Source organism: Lepus europaeus, chromosome 13 (assembly GCF_033115175.1).
Source record: "Lepus europaeus isolate LE1 chromosome 13, mLepTim1.pri, whole genome shotgun sequence".
Taxonomy (NCBI): Eukaryota; Metazoa; Chordata; class Mammalia; order Lagomorpha; family Leporidae; genus Lepus; species Lepus europaeus.
In genome coordinates, this window is record NC_084839.1 from 98,915,263 (window position 1) to 98,942,292 (window position 27,030).

At 40.3% G+C, this 27,030-nt stretch overlaps 1 protein-coding gene across 1 annotated transcript; it reads right to left on the minus strand.

Annotated features, from left to right (window-relative positions):
- Positions 1-657: 657 nt before the first annotated feature.
- LOC133772931 (zinc finger protein 345-like) lies at positions 658-26,540 on the minus strand. Its single transcript, XM_062210085.1, has 4 exons — positions 26,268-26,540; positions 7,762-7,888; positions 7,425-7,517; positions 658-4,693 (listed from the first exon to the last, which is right to left on the minus strand). The coding sequence occupies exons 2-4, from the start codon at positions 7,883-7,885 to the stop codon at positions 2,247-2,249; spliced, it is 2,664 nt and encodes an 887-aa protein (XP_062066069.1). The 5' UTR covers positions 7,886-7,888; positions 26,268-26,540; the 3' UTR covers positions 658-2,246.
- Between the last annotated feature and the right edge of the window lie 490 nt (positions 26,541-27,030).

Sequence of the window (27,030 nt, forward strand, 5' to 3'; positions counted from 1 at the left end):
GTAAAAATAAGGGTCACCTGTAGGAGTGAGGAATAAAACAACCAAAAAGGCTGTAAAAGTCATTGTAAAGTTACATTAATACAAAAGTGTACTACATTTATGCTCCTGCTTCTCTGTTGCAATGGACACCACCCAGATAGACATCTTTCCAAGTTCTTGTCTCTAGGCAATTAGGAATTGAATGAAGAAGAGTAGAAAAGGGGAATCACAAATGAAAGAGAGATTATGCACTCAGTAATACAGGAAAATTCAGGAGATAAGCAGTGTTGCAATTTATAGGGTTTGACATTGTCCCTTTAAAGAATGAGGGTAATGTGTGGGACAACCTCTACTTGAGTATTCAAATAGACCTTGGGTATTGGAGTCTAATTCAGATATGTACACAGATAAGTTGAAATCTCTCATGGGTATATAGGTCACCAGAAGCTCATTCCTTTTTGCTGCATACAATATTTATCATCCAGGGCTGGAGTACACTATTATGGCTGGAACATGTTGCACTTGATATGCCTATGGTCACATGATTGGTTTGCACTACAATAATGTAGGGAAAGAATCCTGGGTGGACAACAAAGCAGCTATAAAACAAATAACTATAATTGATAAAGATGGTATTCCAAATAACTGTGGCAATAACTGTTATTCATCTGTTGCAACTTTTAAATATTTATTAACAAAATTTACACATGAGAGCACAGTTCATATACTTGGTCACATTCACAATAATGAGAAACCAGAACCACAGGTTGTATTAGAGAAAAAATTTCTGAAGAATGGATAACCACTCTCTGTAACAATTCATCATGCAAACTACCCAAATCTTGCTATGATGTGATTCCAAAGAATTCCTCCAAACACATTACATTTCAGGGACTTCTCTCTGTAATCTTGTTATGTTTTGTGGAAGTTTGTCTAATAATAACAATATAATCCCATTACAATACAGTCATAGGATTTTTTCCTTTGTGTTAATTGTCAGTCATTGAGAGATGACTTATAGTACATAACTTTTCTATGCATGCATGTTTTCTCATTTCTGAGTCCCTTCTTGTGAATTGATTTGTGGCAGAAGAATTTTGCACATTCATTAAATTGATTTTTTTGGTATGAATTCTCTGGTGTTTGTTGATGTTTAATTTCTGGCTAAAGGTTTTTTCATATCTGCTGTACTTGAAGGATATCTCCTTTTTTGAGTTCTATATTTATGCAAGCCTGAATTCCAGGAAATATATATTTCCACATTCATTACACTCCTAAGAAACTCTCAGTGTGAATTCTCTGATATATAATGATTGATTTCTGACAAATGGCTTTTTTCACACTGATAAAATTTCTGGCCTTTCTTCTTTATGGGAGTGCCTATTGTATGGGATGTGATTTCCAGCAAAAGACTCTGTCACAACGGTCACATTGATTTTGGAAAAAGTCCTTCACATTTATTATATTCTTAAGTTCTCTATCTTGTTTGAATTCCATGTGTTATGAGGTATTGCTTCTGACAAAAGGCTTTCCCACATTTATAACAAGATTTCCACCTTGTAATAAATTCTCTGATGTTATATAGTGTGATTTTGGCAAAATTTTCCAATACTCCTTACATTCATAAAGTTTCTCCCCCCAAGTGAATTCTCTGAAATTTTATGAGGTGTTACTGATGGATAAAGGCCTTTCCATATGTATTATATTCAAAGTTTTTTCCCCTATATGAATTAGATTATATGCAATGAGGGCTGAATTATGGGAAAAGGCTTTTCAAGTCATTATGTTCAAAAGGTTTCTCTTCATGTGAATTTTCTGATGCATTCTGAGATGTGACTTATTGCCAAGGGCTTTTCTATAGTCATGAAGATTCTCCCCAGTGTGAATTCTCTGCTGTGATATGAGCTATGATTTATAGCAAAATGCTTTCCCACACTCATTAGATTCATAAGGTTTCTGCCCTTTGTGAATTCTGTTTTGTCATAGGTACAATTTATAGCAAAAGATTTTTCCACAGTCATTACATTCATAAGGTTATTTCCCTGTGTGTATTCTCTGGTGCATTTCGAGTTGGAACTTATGGCCAAAAGCTTCCCACAGTCATTACATTCATAGGGTTTCTGTCCTGTGTGAATTCTCTGATGTGATAGGAGGTGTGATTTTGGCCAAAGGCTTTTCCACAGTCATTACATTTATGTTTCTCACAGGTTGCTCCCCTGTGTGAATTCGCTGATGTATGAGGAGGGCTGATTTATGGCCAAATGCTTTCAACAATCATTACATTCATGAGGTTTCTTCCCTGTGTGAATTTGCTGATGGCTTATGAGGTGTGATTTTTGTGTAAAGGCTTTTCCACAGTCATTACATTCATGAGGTTTCTCCCCTGTGTGAATTCTTTGATGCACTATGAGGTTTGACTTTTGTCCAAAGGCTTTTCCACAGTCATTACATTCATGAGGCTTCTCCCCTGTGTGAATTCTTTGATGCACTATGAGGGTTGACTTATGGCCAAAGGCTTTTCCACAGTCATTGCACACATGAGGTTTCTCCCCTGTGTGAATCTGCTGATGTTTCATGAGGTCTGACTTTTGTCCAAAGGCTTTTCCACAGCTGTTACATTCATATGGTTTCTCGCCTGTGTGAATTCTCTGATGCATGATGAGGGTTGACTTTTTTCCAAAGGCTTTTCCACAGTCATTACATTCATGAGGCTTCTCTCCTGTATGAATTTGCTGATGTATGAGGAGAGATGACTTATGGCCAAAGGCTTTTCCACAGTCATTACATTCATGAGGTTTCTCCCCTGTGTGAATTTGCTGATGTTTCATGAGTTCTGACTTTCGTACAAAGGCTTTTCCACAGTCATTACATTCATGAGGTTTCTCTCCTGTGTGAATTCTCCGGTGCATTATGAGGTTTGGCTTTTGTCCAAAGGCTTTCCCACAGTCATTACATGCATAGGGTTTCTCCCCTGTGTGAATTCTCTGGTGGATCATGAGGTTTGATTTACGGCCAAATGTTTTCCCACAGTCGTTACATTCATGAGGTTTCTCCCCTGTGTGAATTCGCTGGTGTGATATGAGGTTTGACTTTTGTCCAAAGGCTTTTACACAGTCATTACATTCATGAGGCTTCTCCCCTGTGTGAATTCGCTGATGTATGAGGAGGGCTGACTTACGGCCAAAGGCTTTCCCACAGGCATTACATTCATGAGGTTTCTCCCCTCTGTGAATTCGCTGGTGTATGAGGAGGGATGACTTATGGCCAAAGGCTTTTCCACAGTCATTACATGCATAAGGTTTCTCACCTGAGTGAATTCTCTGATGTTTCATAAGGCCTGACTTATGGCCAAAGGCTTTTCCACAGTCATTACATTCATGAGGTTTCTCTCCTCTGTGAATTCTCTGGTGCATTATGAGGTTTGACTTTTGTCCAAAGGCTTTCCCACAGTCATTACATTCATAGGGTTTCTCCCCTGTGTGAATTCGCTGATGTATGAGGAGGGATGACTTACGGCCAAAGGCTTTTCCACAATGAAGGCATTCATAAAGTTTCTCTCCTGTGTGAATTCGCTGATGTATGAGGAGGGCTGACATATGGCCAAATGCTTTCCCACAGTCATTACATTCTTGAGGTTTCTCTCCTGTGTGAATTTGCTGATGGTTTATGAGGTGTGACTTTTGTGTAAAGGCTTTTCCACAGTCATTATATTCATGAGGCTTCTCCCCTGTGTGAATTCTCTGATGCATGATGAGGGTTGACTTTTGTCTGAAGGCTTTTCCACAGTCATTACATACATAAGGTTTTTCGCCTGTGTGAATTCTCTGGTGTGATATGAGATATGACTTTTGTCCAAAGGCTTTTCCACAGTAATTACATTTATGAGTTTTCTCCCTTGTGTGAATCTTCTGATGTTTCATAAGGTCTGACTTATGGCCATAAGCTTTTCCACAGTCATTACATTTGTGAGGTTTCTCCCCTGTGTGAATTCTCTGGTGTATGATGAGGTTTGACTTTTGTCCAAAGGCTTTTCCACAGCCATTACATTCATAAGGTGAATTAGAGCTTAGTGATTTTCCACAAGGTTTACATGTGTAGAGTTTTCCCCTTATATGTGGTCTCCGATTTATTGCAAGATATGATTGGTGAATGACAGGTTCAACATACCTAATGTATTCATAAAATTTCTCTCTTGTGTGGGTTTGTTGATGCATATTGAGGCTAGAATTTTCATGGATAGCTTTTTCTATTTGAGTTGCTTTTCCAAAAGTGACAGCTGCCTTATTACAGTTTTCTCCCATGTGAGCCCTCTCAGATTTACAGAACATCTTCCTTGTGAAGACTTCTCCTTGTCCAATGGGTCCAAATGGCTGCTTCATGATGTGAATCTTGTCATGCTGACAGAGAGGCTCACAGAACTGGAGAGAATTTCCAGGTACCTTAGTGTTATCAAATTTCTCTCCAGCTGGTAGTTGATCAGGTCCACTGGGGGGATACACAGTGTGACATATATTGCATTCCTCAGGCTTCAATCCTGAATAGGTTCCCTTTTCAATAATCAGTGTTGGAATATGGCTTGAATTTAAACTAAGTGTTTTTTTTAATTCAACTCTCTTGGAGGCTGATGTCTTGTTATTTTTCATAAAATCCTGATTCAGATTTTTGTCCTGACTTTCCTGGTTGATCTTAATCAGGTCACCCCTTTTCATGCCAACTGAAATGAGAAAAAAGCAATCATGTCACTGAATCACATGTAACTGTTTCTCCTGGAATGCTCATATAAAGGGAATGAAGTTACTTGTTATCCAAGTGGTATAAGATTTTCACAAAATCAGTACGAGATACTTATTTATGACCATTATATGGTTTGTCTCCTTAATACAGTAATATATTAAACTGTACCATAAGGTTTTCCAATGTTCAAACATGAACCTGTTTACTATTAGAATTTTTCAAGTATGGCAGAATGACTTTTGTGCTAAGATGTGTGGGATACCTGAATCTCAAAACAGTTCAGTTTGAGCCCTGGCTACTCTATTTTCAGTACAGCTCTCTGCCTATGTAAATTGGGAGGCAGAAGATAATGGTTCATGTGCCTGTGATACACCAGGGAACCTGTGATACATCAGGGAAGACTAGGTGGAATTCTAGAGTTTCAGCTTCAGATGAGTTAGACCTAAGTGTTGTAGGCATCTGGGGAGTGAACTAATAGAGGACCTCTTTCTCTCTCTTTCTCCTCTCACTATCACTTTGCCTTTCACAAAGATGAAATAACTATAAAAGATTTTAAAGAATGGACAAATATCTAATAAAAATATTCACCCACTATCTAGCAACCAGTTTTTTCCCTGTCCTTTTTCTCCAGTTTATTTTTATAAAAATTGTGTGTTTCGTGCTTCTCTGATATTTCAACCATAAACACTAGAAAGTTTCACTGGATCATTTACTTGCAGGTGGAGAAGAGTGAAATGTGTCTGTATTTTAAGCAGGACCATATTTAAGGAATAGGATTTGAATCTATGATTTAATCATGCTCAGTTTCCTAGGTAAACATCATTTGTGGGATTTATCAAATGAAAAACTACTTTGTTTTTACTCCATGACAGCTTCCCCAAATTCCTAATGACACCTGACACTTTCAGCTTCTCAGAAGTACAACAGGTACAGAAAAGTCCCAATATACCACCTGAGTTATACACTCCCAATCAGTTTGAAGAATTTGTTTCTGCAAACCAGGATGTGCTCATCTTCTTTGAAAAGTGTTTTCTAGCTCATTCTGAAATCATCAGTGTTGGTTATCTCCTCTCAATTCTTTCTATAAACATTTCTGTGTTATAATTTGAATTTCTGGAGGCTTTTGATCAGTTGCCTCTTATTTTCACAGAAAGCTTAATTTCCTATGCCTTTCTTATCTTTTTGTTTGCTTGTTTTTCAATGATACTGAAAAATAAGAGAAAGAAATCATAATTTATATTCCACCCTTAAAGAAATCTGAGCCACTCAACATAAACCCATGAGGCTACTAGACTTTGGGTCTCAGAATCTCATTACTTTCTTGGTGAGTCGAGGATCACTTATTTTCATGTTTTTATACAAGTTCATGCTTACTTCTATGATTTTTTAAAAAGATTTATTTTATTTATTTGAAAGCTAAAGTTATAGAGAGAAGTAGAAAAAAAAGAGAGAGGTCTTCTATTTGTTGGTTCATTCCCCAGATGGACACAACAACCAAGGCTGGGCCAAGATGAAGCCAGGAACCAGGAGTTTCTTTCATGTCTCCCACATGGGTGCAGGGAGCCAAGGAATTAGGCCATCCTCTGCTCCTGTCTTGGGTGCATTAGCTGAGAGCTGGATTAGAAGAGGACTAGTGCTGCAGGGGGAGCTTTAACACATTGCACCACAGTGTCATTCCTAGCTTCATAATTTCTGATGTCTCAGTACAGTGCCATTCTCAGCTTCATAATTTCGGATGGCACACACAAAGGCTTACTCATGACCATCTTTTAGCATTTAAATGTTTACTTACTTGAGAGTCAGAGAGACAGAATGAGAGATAAAGAGAGAATGAAACAGAGGTTTGGCAGCCACAGGCTCAATGTTTCTATCATTTTCTTATTTATTTGAGAGGCACAGAGGAAAAATAAAGAGAGAGAAAGAGATTAAGAAAGAGAATTCACATTTATTGATTCAGTCCTGAGATGCTTAAAACAGCGAGTTCTGTACCTTGGCAAAATCATGAGTGGGAACTCAATCTGAGCAATGTGTTAGAAATACGTTTCTGGGGCTGGCACTCTGGTGTAGGGGGTAAACCACCACCTGCAGTGCTGGCATCAGCTGCTCTACTTCCAATCTAGTTCTCTGCTATGGCCTTGGAAAACAGTAGAAGATGGCCCAAGTCTTTGTGTCTGTGCACCCATGTGGGAGACCAAGAAGAAGCTCCTGGCTCCTGGCTTTGGATCGGCACAGCTCCAGCTATTGCAGCCAATTGGGGAGTGAACAAGTGAATGGAAGACCTGTTTCTCTCTCTCTCTCTTTCTTTCTCTCCTTCTTGTCTTTCTCTGACTTTTGATTAAATAATAAATCTTAAAAAAAAAACAGAAAAAAAATTAATCTTAATAAAAAGAAATAATTTTCTGTAGATGCCTAATTAACAAGCACTGAAGGAACTAATAAGTGCATGAAGGAAAAGGTATGAAAGTGTAGAGAAGGACAAGTTAGAATTTGGGGAATATATCAAACCTAGATAAAAAGCCTTAGTAACATCAGAAAATGATTGGCACTTTTTTTAAAATCGAAGAACATTTTTAACCAAGAACAAATGAGTTAGAAAGATACTGGTATCTCTAAATACTCTAGAATGCCTGTGTCTGATGCACAAAACCAGCTGTCATCAGGATCTGCACACTTTCTGCCTTGGCCTCCCTGTCCCTTACATGCAGACTGACCTGAAAGGCTCTGATTCAGGCATTCGTCCACCATCCATGGCTCTGCTCCTTGCTCCAACTTGAAGATCAAGTCAGGTTTGGTAATGCAGGGCCCTATTAATGGAAACAATGTAAGACTTTGTGAAATCACTATCTTGGGTTATTTAAAGGACTGCAGCTTGGTCCAGGAGCTATGCAACAAATGTTCCAATTTGAATCTTTTGCTAGATGGTAAATATTCAGGTTATTCATGGACTCAAATTCTATACCTGCCCATTATTAAACTTTATAAAGTGTTCACTTATTTGTCAAGTATCAAGAAAATGTTATCACTGGGCATGTGATGGGTGTCACTCACCTAAGGAGAACAGGCTGCTGTAGGTCTCCAACATCACATCTCTGTACAGGGTTTTCTGAGCATTGTTCATTTTCTGCCATTCCTCCCAGCTAAAGTACACAGCCAGGTCTTCAAATGCTATCATCACCTGTAACATTACACTTCCAGTCAGCATATTAACTCTATCACAAAACAAACATTGACAGTTGTGTATGGATATAAAGGAAAAAAGAAAGGATGTGGTTTCACATTAGATTTATTGAGTGTTTAGAAAGCCACACAAAGAATTCAACTGAGTCAAATCTATGATCAGGCTGTGAAAAATGCCCAAGCTTGAGGAAAACAGGAGGTTCAAATCATAAAGGCCACATCTGTCAAGGGGAATTGCACAGCAGGCTAAAAGAGGGGCGATATTGACTCTTGAATGGGCAATGTTAAGGAGAAGTATGTAGAAGCATTGAGGAAAAAAGGCAAAAAAAAAAAAATCAGTGAAACGATGATGGGAATGAACAGAAAAGAATTTCCAGGAAAACACCATGCACATCACTTCTAACATGTCAAAGAAAAAAAAATATTAAAAAACAGGGCAGACATTTAGCTTTGTGTTTATGATGCCACCTCAGAGTGTCTATGTTGGATTTTCAATGCCAGCAGACCTTGGGAAGCAGCGGTGATGTCACCAATGAAGGAGGCCTAGATTTCACTCCTCAATCCTGGCTTCAGTCCTGCCCCACCTCTGCTTGCTATGGTTATTTAGGGAATGAATTAATGTGTGGAAGCTCTCTCTCTCTCAGTCCATCAACTTCTTTCTCTATCAAGCTAATAAATATTTTTAAGTAAGAGAGAAGATACAGGTAAGATGAAGAATAGAAATTAGCTTTTGCCCTAGTCTATGATTATTCTACTGATAAACATTTGAAATAACATTTTATGGAATTAAAGTGAAAGCAATGGAATTACTTGCTCAAAACATTCAAATGTTAAACATTTGAAATAACATTATAAAGAATTAAAGTTAGAGCAATGGGATTATTTTCCCAACAAAGGAACCTGGGAATGTCTGCAGTACAATCTGTGTTTGTTACTCATTGAGAAAAATGCTTAGAGATTTTTTTTAAGAACCTGCAATAGTAACCAGAATTGTGATGCAGCAGGCTCAGCCTCCACCATCACTGCTGGCATCCCATGTAAACAGAGGATTTGACTCCTGGCTGCTCCACTTCCAATCCAACTCCCTATTAACATGACTGAAAGAGCAGTAAAAGATGGCCTGAGTATTTGGACCCTTCCACCAATATGGGAGACCTACATGGAGTTCCAGGCTCCTGGCTTTGGCCTGGCTCAGTCCCAGCCATTGTGGGCATTTGGGGAATGAAACAGTAGATAGAAGATATCTCTTTGTTTCTCCCTGTATCTCCCAATCTCTGTAAGTCTGCCTTTCAAATAAATAAATCTTAAAAAATAAATGAGCCTTCAGTAGATTCTTTTCTCCACACATTCCTTACCCTATTCCTGAATCCAATTCAGCTTCTCCAAGGTATTAAGGACTCCATTACTCTAACAATTCAAAAAGAAACTTAACTGATTTGTGTTTAGCACTAGGTAACTCTTGCTCTTGCAGAATGCTAAGTGTTTACTTCATAGGTAGCACTAAAACACTGCTCAGTACATCATCTATGTGACAATAAAGACTATTTCAGACATCATGGCCCCCAAAAATGTAGCATATTGTGCTCTTAGTTTCAACTCAATACATGTAACAAATATATATTTTGCTATGGCAACAGAAAGAGAACAAATTGCATTATTATAGATAACAGTAATGTTTCATAATCATGCCAAATTAATCATTTATTTCTGTACATTTCTTGAGAACAAATTGTATGTTTATTTTTCCATTTTAATTAACTAGTATACTGGGGTTAGCATTGTGGGGTATAGCAGGTAAAGCCACCACCTGCAGTGCTGGCATCCCATATTGGTGCCAGTTTGAATCCAAGGTGCTCTGCTTCTGATCCAGCTCTCTGCTATGGGAAAGCAGTAGAAGACAGCCTAAGTCCTTGAGACCTTGCACCCATGTGGGAGACCCAGAAGAAGCTCCTCACTTCTGGCTTTGGATCAGCACAGCTCCAGCCATTGTGGAAAACTGGGGAATAATCAGCCATTGGAAGACTCTCTCTCTCTCTCTCTCTCCCCCAATCTGCCTCTCTGTAACTCTGACTTTCAAATAAATAAATAAATCTAAAACAAACAAACAAACAAAAAAAACTAGTATTAATCTCCTAAAATTAGAACTGACAATAAGCTGGGGAATAATTTTTAAAAATTTAAAAATAATTTAAAAAAACACTGTAGGTGATATATTAATTTTCTTTGCTCTTAGAAGTATGTAGAGGACCCAGAATCATACCTGGAAGAGAAAGTGAATGGAAGGAGTTCAAAGAGAACTCTGGGGGCCAGAGTGGTAGCATAATGGGTAAAGCTGCTGCCTGCAGTGCCAGCATTCCATATGGAAGCTGGTTCAAGTCCCAGCTGCTCAATGTACAGTCTAGCTTTCTGCTATGGCTGAGGAAGCAGTGGAAGATGGTCCAAGTCCTTGGGGCCCTGCACTTGCATGGGAGACACAGAAGAAGCTCTTGGCTCTTGGCTTTGGATCTTCTGGATCTCCCACATGGGTGCAGGGACCCAAGGACTTGGGCCATCTACTGTTTTCCCAGGCCATAGGAGAGAGCTGGATCAGAAGTGGAGCAGCCAGGACTAGAACTGGCATCCTGGTACTGCAGGTCATGGATTTACCTGCTACACCACAGTACCAGCCCCAGAAATAGACAATTTGTAAAGTATTTGCCTTCTCAGATTTTCTTTTTCTGACAGTTATCTTCTGAAAAACCCTGGGGCCTGCCTGTGGAAGAGATAGTATATAGCCAAGGTTCACCACAAATCCCCAGACACTTAAGTGAAGCCTCAATCAGTTCCCCAAATGACTAAACTCTCATTTCTGCTCCTGGACTGATCATAGGAACTGCCCAGCTGAGCCCAGCCCATGATACTGAGTCAGAACTGCAAATCAAATGGCTGTTAAGCCACTGTGTTTTCTGATTTGTCCTACATCAAATGCTGATACATACCAGTAACTATGGCAGGAAGTTGAATTACATGCAAACTGCAATGCATACAACTTCAAAATTTCATTTAGAAGTTCCCATAAAACAGGGCCAGCATTGTCACATAACAAGTAAACCTGCCATCTGTAATGCAAGCACCCCATATGAGCACTGGTTCATGTTCTGGCTGTTCTGCTTTTGATCCAGCTTCCTGCTGTTGGCATAAGAAAAGCAGATGGAAGATCTCTCTGTCTCTCCTCTATATATAACATTTTCAAATAAATTTTTAAAAAACTTAGTAAAAAGCTCTTATACACATGATCTTTGCCTATCAATTAGAACTTAGGAAAGCTGCTGACACTAAAAAAAAGTTCTGGGAATCAAACAAATAAATTATGTGGAGATAATGAGGTTGTTCTTCACATTTCTGCTTATATACGGTCATTGTGTTCTTTTGGTTTCTATTTTAAGGAACTTATTATCACATGAAGTCTGACTTAGTATAATGTTACTATTTCAGAACAGGATAAAGGTTCACAGTAATTTTCTGTAGCTGCATGTATACTCTATATTGTTCAAAAAGAAATTACTGAATGGAGAAAATTTGATAGCCTTTTAAAAAAGATTTATTTATTTATTTAAAAGCCAAAGTTACACAGAGAGGAAAGGCAGAGAGAGAGAGAGAAAGAGAGAGAGAAATCCATCCAATGGTTCACTCCCCAATTGGCTGCAATGGCTGGAGCTATGCTGATCTGAAGCCAGGAGCCAGAAGATTTTTCTGGGTCTCCCATGTGGGTGCAGGGGCCCAAGGACTTGAGCCATCTTCTACTGCTTTCCCAGGCCATAGTGGAGAGCTGGATCAGAAGTGGAGCAGGTGAATCTCGAACTGGCACCCATATGGGATGCTGGTGCTTTAAGCCATGGTGTTAACCCACTGCACCACAGCGCCAGCCTCATGATATGTTTTTTGAAGACACACAATCCATACATAGCATTAAGAGCAAAAGGGAAGACATGCTCAGGGGAGATTTCTCAAGCAGTACTATTTGAACTAGTGACAATTTCTGAAATGGATCTGAAAATAAATGTGTTTTTTAATTAAGTGTGGCAAGATAGAGAACATTAGACAGAAGTTAGGGTGCTGGGCATTTACAAATCATATGACACTACTCAAACCACTTTTCTCCTGAAATACAATTTGTTTCATTTTTTAAAAGAGCTCCTGGAAAAACCTTGAGCTACCAGGAAGGACTATTAGAATACAAGGGGCAGCAGCATAGCCCAGTACCAAGTATATGACAGACTAGGTTTCACAGACCTCTATTTCTAGAGACCCTGATAGTGGAATGAAGTAATGGGCATGTGGTAGGAAACAAGGCAGATGGCGACTCTTAGATAGGAGAGGTTATCCCTCCACCCCAGCTGCACCCTTAAGACCACTGTCTTTCTAATCCATTCACAACTCTCTTTTGAATGCTGGTCCAGAACTTCTAGTGCCACCAAATCTTGAAAACTAATGGATGAGGTAAGGTAATATCAAGTATATCTTGTTCACTCTGGTCAGTATGATCCGTAACTGCTTGGACCATGCAACCAGGATCTTTACATTTCAATGACTCTTGTCTCTTCTCTGAGCCTTAAGGTATTGTCTCAGAGAGCATTAAGTTGTATTCTGTTAGAAAATATTCTTATTTGTGGAGCTCCCTTCTTCAAATACCATAACTACTATTCACTTCCAAAGGAAATGGGACTGTCCCCCAGTATCCAAACTTCCATGTTCCCAGAAACTAGGTATTGTATAAGTTCTGTAACCTCAAATGAGTAGTACTGGGCAGGCTATGGAGTACAGGATACCAGAAACTTCACTTGAAGGAGATAAACCAGAAACCCCATAAATGCAATTGCAACACAGTCTAAGTCAGCCTGCACACATCTCACAGTAAGGACATTTCACTAGTATTGCTGCTACACTCATCTTAGAGATGAGTAAACAGTGACAGAGGTGCAACCTACATTCAGCTCATATACAATTCAGCTCAAATGGTCTGAACACCCATCTCCATCCCTTGGCCACCTTGTATGAGACCAGTTGTCTACAGAAATTTTAGAACTCCTTTCTGTATACCTGAAGACTCACTGGTCTTCTGTCAGACACATCATCTTCTGACAAAATAAAAAAATTCTTGAAAATGCAACATTATTCATCCCTTCTATTGCTTTGGAACTGAGGCTCTACCACTGGGATCCCTTCCTGAACCAGCCAAGATCTATAGGGTGAACCTGAATGAGACATTATAATGCCTCTGATCTACAACTGCACCTATGCCACCAAGAGACAGGAACCTGTCTTGCTCTCCGAAGTTTCTTTTACCCCCAGACTAACATTCACAGACATAGAAACCAATCACACAGTTCTTGAGCAAAATGAGGACAGCCTTATGGCCAGAAATTCTGTAAAGATAGTGGGAGTGGTTGCAATGGCATATATGGGAAGGAAAACAAAGGAGACTTTCTATCATCTTTCCCTGTTGACATCATGGGCAGATGAAGCTATCTTCCCCATAAAACAGTGCACACCGCCATTAGGAAGCAATTTGCTGGAAAACCAACCTCTCAGGATACAGAGGGGGTACATCAAAACTCGCCTAACCACATGAAGTACTCACCTAATATTCTAATTCCTCATTAATTCCTGGTTTGGTAAATACATTAGAAAGAAACAGCATTTCCACTAAGATCTGAAAGCAAAGTTGCTCACCATCATCACTGCTGTTCAATACACTTCTAAAAGTTTTAGCCATGGTTATAATGCAAGAAATAGAAATCAAAGGAAAACAAATTAGAAAGGAGAAAGTCCAACAATCTGATTGCAGATGACATGATCCTATATATTAGGAAATCAAAAGACCCCCCTAAGAGATTATTGAAACATATAAGAGAGTTTGGTAAAGTTGTAAAATATAAAATCAACACACAAAAAGTCAATAACCATTATATATACAAAAATGTCACAGCTGAAAAAGATCGGTGTCATTCATGACACCCATAAAAATTTTTATTACTTTGGAATAAATTTAGTCAAGGTGTGAAAGATCTCTACAAGAAAAATTACAAAACATTAAAGAAATAGAAGAAAACACAAAAAAAGAAAAATCTTCCATGTTTATAAATTGGAAGAACTAATGTCATCAAGAGAAATTGCTTTTAATTTAATTTAATTTTTACAATCATTTATTTATTTGAGAGGCAGGTATAGATAGAGGGAGAGACAGAAAGAGATATCTTCTATCTGCTGGTTAATTCCCCAAATGGCTGTAATGGCTGGAGCTGGGCTCATCTGAACCCAGGAGCTAGGAGCTTCCTCCTCATCTCCCAGGTGGATACAGGGGCCCAAGCATTTGGGCCATCTTCCACTGTCTTCCCAGGCCATGAGCAGAGAACTGCATCAGAGGAGCAGCTGGGACCCAAACTGGCATCCATACAAGATGCCAATGACACAGGCAGAGGCTCAACCTACTATTCCACAGTGCCAAACCCCCAAAAGCAATTTACAGATTCAATGTGATCTCGATAAAAATACCAACAATATTCTTCTCAGAGTTAGGAAAAAGATGTTAAAATTGTCATGAAATGCCAAGGCAATCTTCACAAAAGCAAAGCTGGAGGTATCACAATTCCAGAATTCAAGATCTACTACAGGGCAGTTATAATCAAAATAGCTTGCTATTGGCACCCCAAAAGACATGCAGATCTATGAAACAGGATAGAACCCCCCCAGATTAATCCACACATCTATAACCAACTAGTCTGTGACAAACAAATTTAAAGCAATCTCTGGAGAAAGGACAGTCTTCAAAAATGGTGCTGGGAAAATTTGTTCTTCACATGTAGTGTGAAACAAGATCCCCACCTTACAGCTTATACAAAAATTAACTGTAATTGGATCAATCATCTAAATCTATGTGATACCATCAAATTACTAGGGGAAAATATCAGGGAAACTCTGTAAGACATTGTCATAGGCAAAGGCTTTTGGAAAAAGACCCCATGAAGCATAGGCAATAAAAGCAAAAATAGTCAAAGGAAATTATATCAAGCTAAGAAGCTTCTGAACTTCAACAAAGAAGCACTGACAGGTGGAAAAAAATATTCACAAACTATTACTAAAAATATCCAAAATCTCCAATGACCTCAACAAATTTAACAACAAAACAATACAGTTCAAGAAATGGGCAACAGCCATTTTCCTGTTATATTAACAGGCAGTTTTAACAAGCATTTCTCCAAGGAAGAAATTCAAATGGCCATCAGACACATAAAAAAATGCTCAGGACTCTAGCCATCAGGGAAATGCTAATAGAAACCACAGTGAGATTTCTCCTCACCCCAGTTAGTATGGCTATCATATAGAAACAAAAAGTCATTTTGGGGCAGGCACTGTGGCTTAGTGAGTTAAGCCACTGCCTGCAGTACTGGCATCCCATATGAGTGCTGGTTTGAGTCCTGGCTGCTCCACTTTTGATCCAGCTTTCTGCTAATGAGCCTGAGAAAGCAGTGGAGGACAACTCACATGCTTGGATCCCTGTACCCAAGTGGCAGACCTGGATAAAGTTCCTGGCTCCTGGCTTCAATCTAGCCCTGCCTTGGCCATTGTGGTCATTTGGGGAGTGAACCAGTAGAGATCTCTCTCTCTCTCACTTTCTCTCTCTGTAAAACTGCAATTCAAATAAATAAATCCTTTTTTAAATCACAGAGTATTTTATTGAACAATTTTAAATGTTGTATGAGCAGACATCTGCAACCATTTATTTTTACAACAGTCAGTCTCGTGTTAGCTGTTTTCCTGTGAATGGAAGAGTATGTACTTGAAAAAAGTATAGGCTTGAGGAAGTGGTGATATGCTAGAGTGGAGACAGCCAAGCTTGCCCCACTGCCCCCACTCTTCCCACGGTTTAAGAGAATATAGCATCGCCCAATGTCTTAGAATACATCATCTGATGTCTTACTGAACAGTTGCTCAAGAACTGATCTGTGGGGTGGTTGTTGGCAGCCATTGTTTGATCATTATGTGTTTCATCAAGGGAGTCATTTATTTGCCATGCAAACTGGAATGAAGATTGATAGTAAAACTCCCGAGTTTCATAAATTTTTATCAAAATTAATGAATCAGTTAGAAGCCTTTGTACAACAGATCCATGTATTTTTGGCATGAAGAACTAACTCCATTACTCTATCTTCAACCTATCAAGAGTACAGTTTTAAGACTTCAGTTGAATTGAATATGATAAAATCTGTGTGTATCAGATTCTTTTTGAAGCATTCATCAGTAGCCTCAACCAGTTTTTATTGTCCATTTAATGGCTCCAATAGTTTATGGGTACTTAGGGCTGATGTTGGCAAGATCCTAAAAACACCCTTTGAACACTGCTTCTGCAAATGAAAACAAAGGAAGTATATATTGGAAATAAGCTTTATTAAATTACATACATGAAGAGAATTTCTTAAAATTTATGCTTGGACAAACAGATTATGTTACTTTGCTGTAAAATTCTAAATCTAATAAAAGATTCCAGAATAGTCTAGATTAGAGATTACATTTTTGTTTTCATTTAGACTTAAAAAACAAATACAAATGCCTAAAGTGTTAGATTAATGTGAAAAAATCATGTTCAAACTCAATTCTTATTCCTTAAAGTTTATAAAGTGGACAGAAGGAAAAGTCATTCAGTAAAGAGATAGAAATGCTTTCAGACTTAATAATGTTAATGGTGTTGGTTTCCCAAATGCTTTTCCTTATCCATTAAGCTTAAGGTGAATTGGTATTTGCTGCATCAGCAGCCTGACTGCATGTCTTAGAGAAGGAAAAATAGAGACCTGTGGAGATGCCTGAAGACTTGGTGCTTTTAAGTTAAGATTCTTCCCAGCTGCTGTGGGATAGGTTCATATAGTGCACAACTGTGAATGATTCAGAAAACTTATATGACTTAAGATACTTAAGATGCTAAATTTATGAATTTTGTGGAAAATTATGGACTTACTATGCCATCTGAATTTGCTTCATTAAAAAAATAAATACAAAGATTCTTGGGACTGGCACAGCACATTAAAGCCCTGGCATGAAGTGCTGACATCGCACATGGGCTGCTCGTCTTCAATCCAACTCTCTGCTCTGGCCTGGGAAAGCAGTAGAAGATGGCCCAAGTCCTTGGGCCCCTGCACCCACATGGGAGACCCATAAGAAGCTCTGGGCTCCTGCCTTGGGATCGGCACAGCTCTGGCCATTGTGGCTATCTGGGGAGTGAACCAGTGGATGGAAGACCTCTCTCTCTGCTTCTACCTCTCTCTGTAACTCTTTCAAATAAATAAAATAAATCTTTAAAAAAAAAAGATTCCTTTTAGATAAAATGTAAAAAAAAGTATAGGCTTGTATTGAACAAGATGTATCTGAACTTTATAAACTTTGTTATTTTTAATACAAAACATACATGAGCATATGTTTAAAACATAAATAATTGCTTATAGAAGCTTGTGTTTCTACTCAAATGCACTTGTGAAAAGAAACTACAATTTATCCACAAAATAATTTAGAATTTCCTAACAGTATCTAACTTAAATTATGAAGTAAAACATCTTTTATTTGTGTGCAAATTTAATTACAGCACCTCAAATTAGCATTTTCCATCCCAAAGGTTATTAAATGTTTTGAAAGGGAGATAAATTCCATGATGTTGGTAGATTTTCTGTTCTAAATTCTTTATATAGTTGGGGCTAGTGCCATGGCACAGTATGTTAATCCTTTGACTGTGGTGCTGCATCCCTTATGGGTGTTGGTTCTAGTCCCAGCTGCCCCTCTTCCAGTCCAGTTCTCTGCAATGGCCTGGGAGTGCAGTGGAAGATGGCCTAAGTGTTTGGGCCCCTGCACCTGCATGAGAGACCAGGAAGAAGCATCTGGCTCCTGGCTTTGGATAGGTGCAGTTCCAGCCATTGCAGCCATCTGGGGAGTGAACCAATGGAAGGATAACCTTTCTTTCTGTCTCTCCTTCTCTCTGTCTGTAATTCTATCTCTCAAATAAATAAATAAAATCTTAAAAAAATAAATTCTTTATATATTCATATTAATTACAACCTCTTATTTTAGAAAAATGAGGATTAATGATTAATGACTCTTCCTAGTCTGATGTAGTAAAGGTATGAATTTGTAAATTTCTTATCTGCAATCAACTTACGGTAACAAAAATTTTGTGGCACTGTTAATAGTCTTTAAATAAATACAAATTAGGAGAATATTTAGCAACTTAAGAACACCTGGCTATCAAAATTATTCAGATGCAGACAAGATAAGATTCCTTATGGGGTAACCACCTGCTGAATTTCCGTTTTTTTATTTACATGTCTCACTGTCACAGGCTGAAAGCAACAGAACACAGTATGAGAATGATGAGCACTCCTGTAATTCTAGAGACATATGTGCCCTGTCAGGACTTCATTGGCCTAACTGTAGAGGTTAACAATGTATAGTTTTAAGAAACTATACATACAAAATAATCAAAGAACCAAAGAGAACTTCAAAAAAAATCGGACATCATTTTCTCATAAATATATAAAAAAAAGAGTCAGAAATAAATGTTTCTGTTTTAAAATGAATTGGAACCACTATTGTATGCTTTCTTTCACAACTTCAAGTGGACATAGCTCATAAAATAAATCATAGTTTCATAAACACTAAAGCTTGTCATAGACAATTGGTACCAATGAATAGTTCCTCTATATAAATAATTCACAAACCAATTATTTTCTTCCTATTCTGCAAAGCCAGCCAATGCAATTAGTTTCAAATTCAGAATCTTCAAGTCACTCAGAAATGCACAATATTAGCTTTTGGAGCTTTATAAGAGCACAAAATAGCAATTTTTAATTCTTGCACTTTTTAACATTAGAGAGTTCTAACAATGTGCAGAAAAATAGGAGAATTTTTGTTATGCAGGTAAATGATTATGCTTTGCCTAGAATCATGCCTCGACTTAGGTTACTTTTCCTCTCCATTGAAGCCAGGATGAAGAGTCTTGTGAAACTAGTAAAATGCCCCTGGTGTTCTTAAATGATTACTTTTTGGACAGGAACATCCAAGCAAACACACCACAGTCGTAGTGAACTTTTTCTGAGGTTGGAATCTTCTCTTTGCTTCTTCAGGCAGACCAAGGGAAGCCACCTGGAGATCTCAGGGGAAGGCCATGTGGGGATGGAAAGGCAGGCATCTCCTCTGGAGGCAGTTGTGTCTGTGAAATTTTTTTCTCATGGCAAATTTGACAGGTCTCTATCCACTGATAAAGAAGACACTCATTAGAGCTGGCACTGTGGCACAGCGGGTTAATGTCCTGGCCTGAAGTGCTGGTATCCCATATGTACGCAGGTTCTAGTCCCAGCTGCTCCTCTTCTGATCCAGCTCTCTTCTATGGACAGGGATAGCAGTAGAAGATGGCCTAGGTCCTTGGGCCCCTGCACCCATGTGGGAGAACTGGAAGAAGTTCCTGGTTCCTGGCTTCGGATTGGTGCAGCTCCAGCCATTGCGGCTATCTGGGGAGTGAACCATTGGATGGAAGACCTCTCTCTCTCTCTCTCTCTCTCTCTCTGCTTCTCCTCTCTCTGTGTAACTCTGAATTTCAAATAAATAAAATCTTTTTTAAAAAAAGAAGAGACTCATCATAAAAATTAGTAATGCAGAAAAAAATCATTGAAATTTCATTTTTTTCTGCCACAGGCAAGTGGAACAATAGCTCTCAGAGTAAAACAAACAGACTGTAAAGAGTCTGTCCAATATCTCCTGCTTCCCTCACATTCTAAGGACAGACCTCAGAGAACGGCCAGCTGCCCCTTCCAGAAATGTTAATCAATAAATAAATCTTCAATAAAAAGAAAAAGCAGGTAACTTTTTCCCCTGTATTTCTGGGTGGGATTCCTGTCTTTGAATCAATATCTCATGATTTTTATTCATTTTTCCTTTTCTGGAATTGGGGTGGAAGTAGGCAAAACATGCATGAAAGAAGGGGGAAAAAGCTTAAAGTACTAGATTGTAAAGTAGAAACAAATGGACAGGAAGGCTGGAGGTGAAGGGGTGAAGATTAGGTAAGGGAAAAATCCAATTTCTTAAATCCTTAAAAACAGAAAGGAAGAAAGGAGGGGGAAATAGAGAAGTATGGTTATGTTCTTATGGAATTACATTCTTATGGAATCTCTTCTCTTTTTATCAATAAAAATAAAAATGTTTAAAAATTGAAAGTTCATTCCTTTATTGCATCACTACTGCCTCATTCTAACACTATAAAAACAGAATCCAAAGGCAGGCATGGGTTGCAGGGTGGAAGTGGCAGTGACAGCCCTACTTCTCTAACATCAACCTCTGCACCCCAATTTCTGATCCAGCAAAGTTCTATACAGTACCCAGAATCAGATTCATAAAATAAACCACTTATGGCAAAAGCTCAGAGAAAATCAATGATCCCGTTATTCTATGCCTGTGAAGTACTCATAAAAACTAGCATGCTGCTAAAGAAAATGAGATTACGGCCAAGCTATGTATAAAGAACCCAGGGCTGCAAAGTCAGGAGGTGGTTTGGTGTCTTATGAGCACCCAAAGTGAACTGCAGATGATGGAAGGGGATGCATTACAGAATGGGAGCTGAGTAGGCAGCCCAGCCAGCAATGATCAACAAGCCTTTAACCTGAGATTTATGAGTATTTGTGAAGTGTACAAATGAGCTCTACCTATAACAACAGTGATTAATCTTTTTCCTTATGACACAAGGCAAAACACATTTTTTCCAATTTTTATCCATTTTTCATTTTATTTGAAAGGCCGGGGGAGATGCAGAGGGAGAGAGATTTCTTCCATTTTCTGGTACACCCCCAAATGCTCACAACAGTAGGCAATGTTCAGCCTGAAGCCAGGATCCCGGAACTCCATCCAGGCCTGGGTGAGTTCAGTTAATTCTGAGGACACACAGTCTTCAGTGACACCTGTCTTTATAAAGACACAGCTCAATACAAAATAAAACTCCCTACTCAGGACTTTTGAGATCCAAGAGAAAACTCAATATTTTGCAGATGAGTGAAAAACAGAAATCCGGAGACTTCTGTGAGCCAACAAGTTCCCTGCCTACCTGAGAATCAGCCTGGTCACCAGGGAGATCTAGGGAAGAGGACCAAGCAAAGCCAATTGGAAACTGTGCCCAGAGTCTTATCTCTTGAGTGAGCATAAAGGCAGCCCAGTCATTGGTCATTGGCAGTTTTGGACCACCTTAATCCTGCAGTGGGTACACAAACTAGTCAACTCCAATTTGGGCTGAGTTATCAGACTGGAAGTCTGGACAAAGATTGTCACCCATTAAGAAATCTGGACACAGGAGTGGTCAAAAAAGAACCATTAGGAGATGCGCACAATAGGAGTTAGAGTACTAAGGGGGTAATAAACGCACAGTTCCTAGACCAAGGCAACAGGCAATGCCAACCTTCTCTTTTGTTGTAAACTTTTCTTACTTTATCTTAGAGGCCTTGAGAAACATATCTATAGACATCTCATGTGTAAGACAAACATGGATCATTCATAATTGGCCTATAAATATTAGCACTCTTTCCCTGATCAATGAGCCTCAGGACCTAGCTCAGGGAGGGACAAGTAAAGGGAATCACTTTTGTCTCAATTCTAGGGAAGTATACATCCTCCATGAACTGCTTCTTACAAAAACATTTTTCCAATTTTCCAGGAGAAATACATCAACTCTAAAGAGGCTACCTTTTTTTTTTCCCCATAGAGCCCAATACTTGTCTTGGGAATCACATGTGATGACAGGTAGATGGATAAGAAAGCCAATTGGAATCATCTACTAGAAGACAAGATACTTTACCCAAATCACTATAGTTCACTCTACAGAAAAATGCAAACTGAATCAGAAAAAAACTGTTTGATCAATATTTGTTCACCAAGATATGGACACACAAATCATCAGGATAAAGGGTGGTCTGGCTTTGTGGCACAGTAGATTAAGCCACCACCAAATAAAATGCTGGGAACCAATCCAATCCTTTAAAAAAGGATCCATCCTCTAAAAAAGATTTATTTATTTGAAAGTCAGTTTTGGGGGCCGGTGCTGTGGCACAGCTGGTTGAGGCCCTGGTCTGCATCCCATATGGTCACTGGTTCAGGTCTTGGCTGCTCCACTTCCAATCCAGCTGCCTGCTAATGTGCTTGGGAAAGTGGCACAGTATGGCCCAAGTCCTTGGTCCCCTATAGCCACATGTGAGACCTGGAAGAAGCTACTGGCTCCTGACTTCAGATTAGCTCAGATCTGGCCATTGTGGACATTTGTGGAGTCTTGGTTGGACTTCCAGGCTGGGCCAGCATTATTCATTGCAGTCTCTTGAGTGAACCAGCAGACACAAGATCTTCATCCTCTGTCTCTGCCTCTTTCTCTGTAACTCTGCCTTTAAAATAAAATTTTTCAATCTTGAAACAAATAAAGGGAAAGGGTGAGAGAGGAGCCACAGTAAAGTAACAGAGCAAGGCTAGAGTTGTGCTGTCTCTCAGCAGCCTTCTGCCTTAAGTGGGAAGTCTCTGGCTTACAGAACTGACATAAAAGACACATTCACAACACATTTCAAAACAAGAGATGAGAGGTTTACAAGGCATATTGATTTTATGATGACTTTTATTCAAAAGGTACACTGGGTTTAAATTTATGCCTTTTGTGCAGCCAAGTTAACCCAGGGTCTAATTCAAAGAGATGTACTGAGGAAGATGTGCTGCCAGGGGAGAGAGCTGCAATGTCCCATTGTTCTTCTAGTATCATAAAGAGAAGGAAAACGGCTACTCGTGTCCATGGTTATAAGGACAGAAGCATAAAAATTTCAGAAGGTGGGAGCAAAGTTCAAATATAGTTTTCCTAAGAAAATAAAATGAAGTAAATCTCAGAATATAATGTGGGGTAGAAAAACACCATCAGTTCATTATTTCTCACCAAGATCCAGGAAAACCGCCCTGTCTACCCACAGACCAAATGTTTCAAAACACATTTTCTGATTAAATTCATTCAGAAAATTGCAAGACTCAGCACTCTCTCTCTCCAAGTGCCAAATGGAGGTTTAGTTTTCACTATGGGCAGATGTAGCCCAACCAGACACTTGGAACATGAGAAAAGCTTTTCCACAGAAGGAACATGGAATATGCAGTCACACAGAATAACTGTACTTAGTGCTCAAAGTGAACCCCAGGATAAGCACCCAGAAAACCTACTAGGCTTTGGGGCTAGCACCATGGTATAGCATGTAAAAATTTATTTATTTAAAAGGTAGAGTTACAGAGAGGCAGAGGCACAGAGAGAGGTCTTCCATGCACTGATTCACTCCCCAGATGGCTGCAATGGCCAGAGCTGGATCTATCCAAAGACAGGAGCCAGAAGCCTCTGTCAGGTCTCCCATGCAGGTACAGAACCCAAGAACTTGGGCAATCTTCCACTGCTTTCCCAGGCCACAGCAGAGAGCTGAATCTCAAACCAGCACCCATATGGGATGCCAGCACTGTAGGTGGTGGCCTCACCTGCCACGCCACAGTGCCAGCCCCCAAAATAAATCTATCTTAAAAAGCATTTTAAATGAGGGATGGGAGAGAGTTTGTCAAAGCAAGGATAACATAACTACTAGTACTCAACTTCAAAAATATAGAAATTTAATGAAACTCAAAATATAACCAAAATCATCATCTACTACAAGTTATTATCTTTATATTGAGAGTCATATTAGAAAAAATTTAACCCCTCCCCCCACTTTGAAAAAATGTACATGGGACTGATGTAGTAGGTTAAGCAGCCCCTTGCAGAGCCATCACCACACATGGGCACTGGTTCAAGACCTGGCTATTCCATTTCTAATCTAGTTCCATTCTAATTCACCTGGGAAAGCAGAGGATGATGGCCCAAGTGTTTGGGCCCCTGCAATCAAGTGTGAAAACCAGAAGCAGCTCCAAGCTCCTGGCCCAGCCCAAGCCATTGTGGCCATTTGAGGAGTGAACCAATGGATGGAAGACCTCTCTCTGTCTCTCCATCTCTCTCTAAATCTGCCTATCAAGTAAATAAAATGGATCGTTAAAAAAAAAAAACCCTATACAAGGTAGTATTTTGGTTATTCCCTCATACAAAGAAAGCTCAGATAAACTGTAGATGAATCCTCCTGGCTTGATGCAATTCAGAAGGAGGATTGCCTTCTGCCACCCTGTGCTAGACATCAATGAGAGTTATTAATGGGAAGATGAGTGGACACATCAGACTGCTTCCTCACATGGCACCTTTTGTTAAAGGCATCACTGCTACATTACCAGGTTATGTCTCTCATATGAAACATCTCTCCTAAAAACTTTTAAGAACTTGCCAGAAACATAGCAGAGCAGGGAATGATGTCCCAAGGATAGTCAGTTAGGCTGAGTAGTCTAGGAAGCCTGTTCTTGGCTGTTTTCAAGCTCGTATTAATGTACGGACAACATAGTTGCTGAGAAAGTGTCTTACATTTGTTTCCTGCGTGCGAAGCAACTCTTTTCAGCAGAAACACATAACTGCTTGTCCACCCACAAGCACTGTGATAGAGAGTACATGGGAGAAAAGGTAAAAAACACACTGGGCTTGAGAGGAAGAATGCTGTTTATTTGAGGGTAGAGTTACAGATAGTGAGAGGGATAGACAGAGAGAAAGGTCTTCCTTCTGCTGGTTTACTCCCCAGATGGCCAAAATGGCCAGAAGAGCTGCACTGATCTTAAGCCAGGAGCCAGGAGCTTCTTCTGGGTCTCCCACATGGGTGCAGAGTCTCAAGCACTTGGGTCATCTTCTACTGCCTTCCCAGGCCATAGCAGAGAGCTGGATCAGAAGAGGAGCAGCTGGGACTCAAACCAGTTCCCATATGGGATGCGGGCTACACAGGCAGAGGATTAACCTACTGAGCCACAGTGCTAGCCCAAAGCCACATCTTTTACCCTACTGTGAGGGGCATATTTTATTTCTTCCTTACCCTTCCTCACATTAACACCTTGTACAAAGGCTTCCACAGACCACAGTGATTTTGAAAATCTATCACTAATATCCTCCCATGTTGAAAATGCCATGGGGTTAAACACAGAACCCAGAATAAGAAAAGTAATGAGAGGCTGGTGCTGTGGCCGAGCAGATAAAACCATATGGGTGCCAGTTTGAGACCTGGCTGCTTCATTTCTGATTCAGCTCTCTACTATGGCTTGGGAAAGCAGTGGAAGATGGCCCAAGTGCTTGGTCCCCTGTACCGGTGTGGGAGACCTGGAAGAAGCTCCTGGCTCCTGACTCTGAAGTCATGCAGTTCTGGCCATTGTGACCATCTGGGGAGTGAACCAGCAGATGGGGAGACCTCTCTCTCTCTCTCTCTGTGCCTTTGCCTCTCTGTAACTCTGCCTTTCAAATAAATAAATAAAACCTTTAAAAAAAAGTAGCTGGCCCTCTTAATCAAAAGAGTATGTATTGTAAGATAATCAGTTTGGCGGAGCGTTGAGTGAGGGAAGAGAAAAATTGTTACTTTTCTGTATTTATGTTTTCATAGCTCTCCACTTTATGAAAATCCATATTAAAGTAGCTCATTATTAACTCACACGGTAGACTTGCATTAATTTTGGTTCGCTTCTCACTTTGCAAAGGGATTAGCAGCAGATAATAATAGTTGACATCCCTAATAGCATGAGAAGAAAGAAGGGTTGAAGACAGAAATCGAAAAGCAGGAAAATAAATCATCAGCTACGTTTCCATGGCCTCAAGCTCCAGATTGAAATAGTCTGTTAATTAAACACGGAGGAGCAATCAATCCACAAAGCTACTGCACAAGCTTCATGTGCTGCTGGGAAATACATCCAAACACATAGGGCCCCAGCTGTCAAATATGTCTGCAGGGTCCAGCATGGGGACCAGGAGCCAGATCCTACTCTGATCCTCCATCCCCACCTCTCTGCTGCCTCAGGCTCAGGCTGAAGGCCACCAAGCCCCGCCCAGCTGGAACCACCATGGGATATAGCTGGAGGCCCAGCCGGAAGGCATTCTCTGACCCACCCAAAGTGAGAACTGGGCTCATTTAAATATAGAGAATGGGACTCCATTCTGCTGTGCCCTCAACTACCCTGCTTGTGCCGTTCCTCGTCCAGTGTACTTTGAGGAATTTGAGCGAGGCAGCCCGTAGGACTGGCCGAGCGCTGGGATACTGGGAAGCAGTGGTGGGAGACACAACACCTGGGCCCAGCCTTGACTCTGCTGGAGAAGCTCCCAGGACCACTGAGAAGCAAGTGATCAATGTCTGGGAGCCGCCACCCGCCACCGCACCCACCCCTCGCCCACACACGCATAGACGCCCCTTCCTGTTCTCCGTACTTGCCGTGGAAAATCTCGGGAGCACGTCCCCTTTCTTCAGGACACACGGGGAGCAAAGCGGAGTGTGGGACAGGAGAAGTCGCTGGAACTTGGGACCCGGGGGGGGGGGGCAGATGCAGAGGCACAGAAGCAGCGGGCGGCAGGCCTGGGGCGTGTGCTCCCGAACCGCCTGCAACTGCACTTGCAGAGCAAGACGCCCCAGTGAATGTGGGAGAAGGAGCAGCGCGGCCTCTCAGGGCACACTCTGATCAGTAAATGAACTCCCTCTGTTCCCAACCCCGGGCCACAGGGAAAGGCACGCGCATGCGCAGTTCTCCCACACTCACACGCACGGGCGTGCAGAGCAGGAAGAGCGTTACAGCACCGGGTGACTCTGGGAAATGGAGTCCAGGCCTGGACATTCCTAGATAGACTTACTGGCCCTCTCCTAGGGCTTCAGTGTGGGGTGGGTGGAGACAGGCTGGGAACCAGAGGGCGTTTGCTTTTGTTTACATCCCTCCTTCCCTTCCTTCCCACCCCAAATCTCAAGGGTCAGGTGCTGTTCTTCTTAAGAAGTGACAGCCACTGCTGCTGAGTCCCAAGTCCCGGTTCCCTCACACACGCTGTTTCCCTCAGAAAAGTCCTACTGCTGCTGTATTCCTGGACAGCTTCTCTCAAGTAATGAATGACAAGGATTTCAATGTGACCCTTAGCACAGGTGTACACGGCATAGTTTAACATCTAGATTTGAGAATACAATTTTTATTTGTGTCTTGTTGATGTTTGTT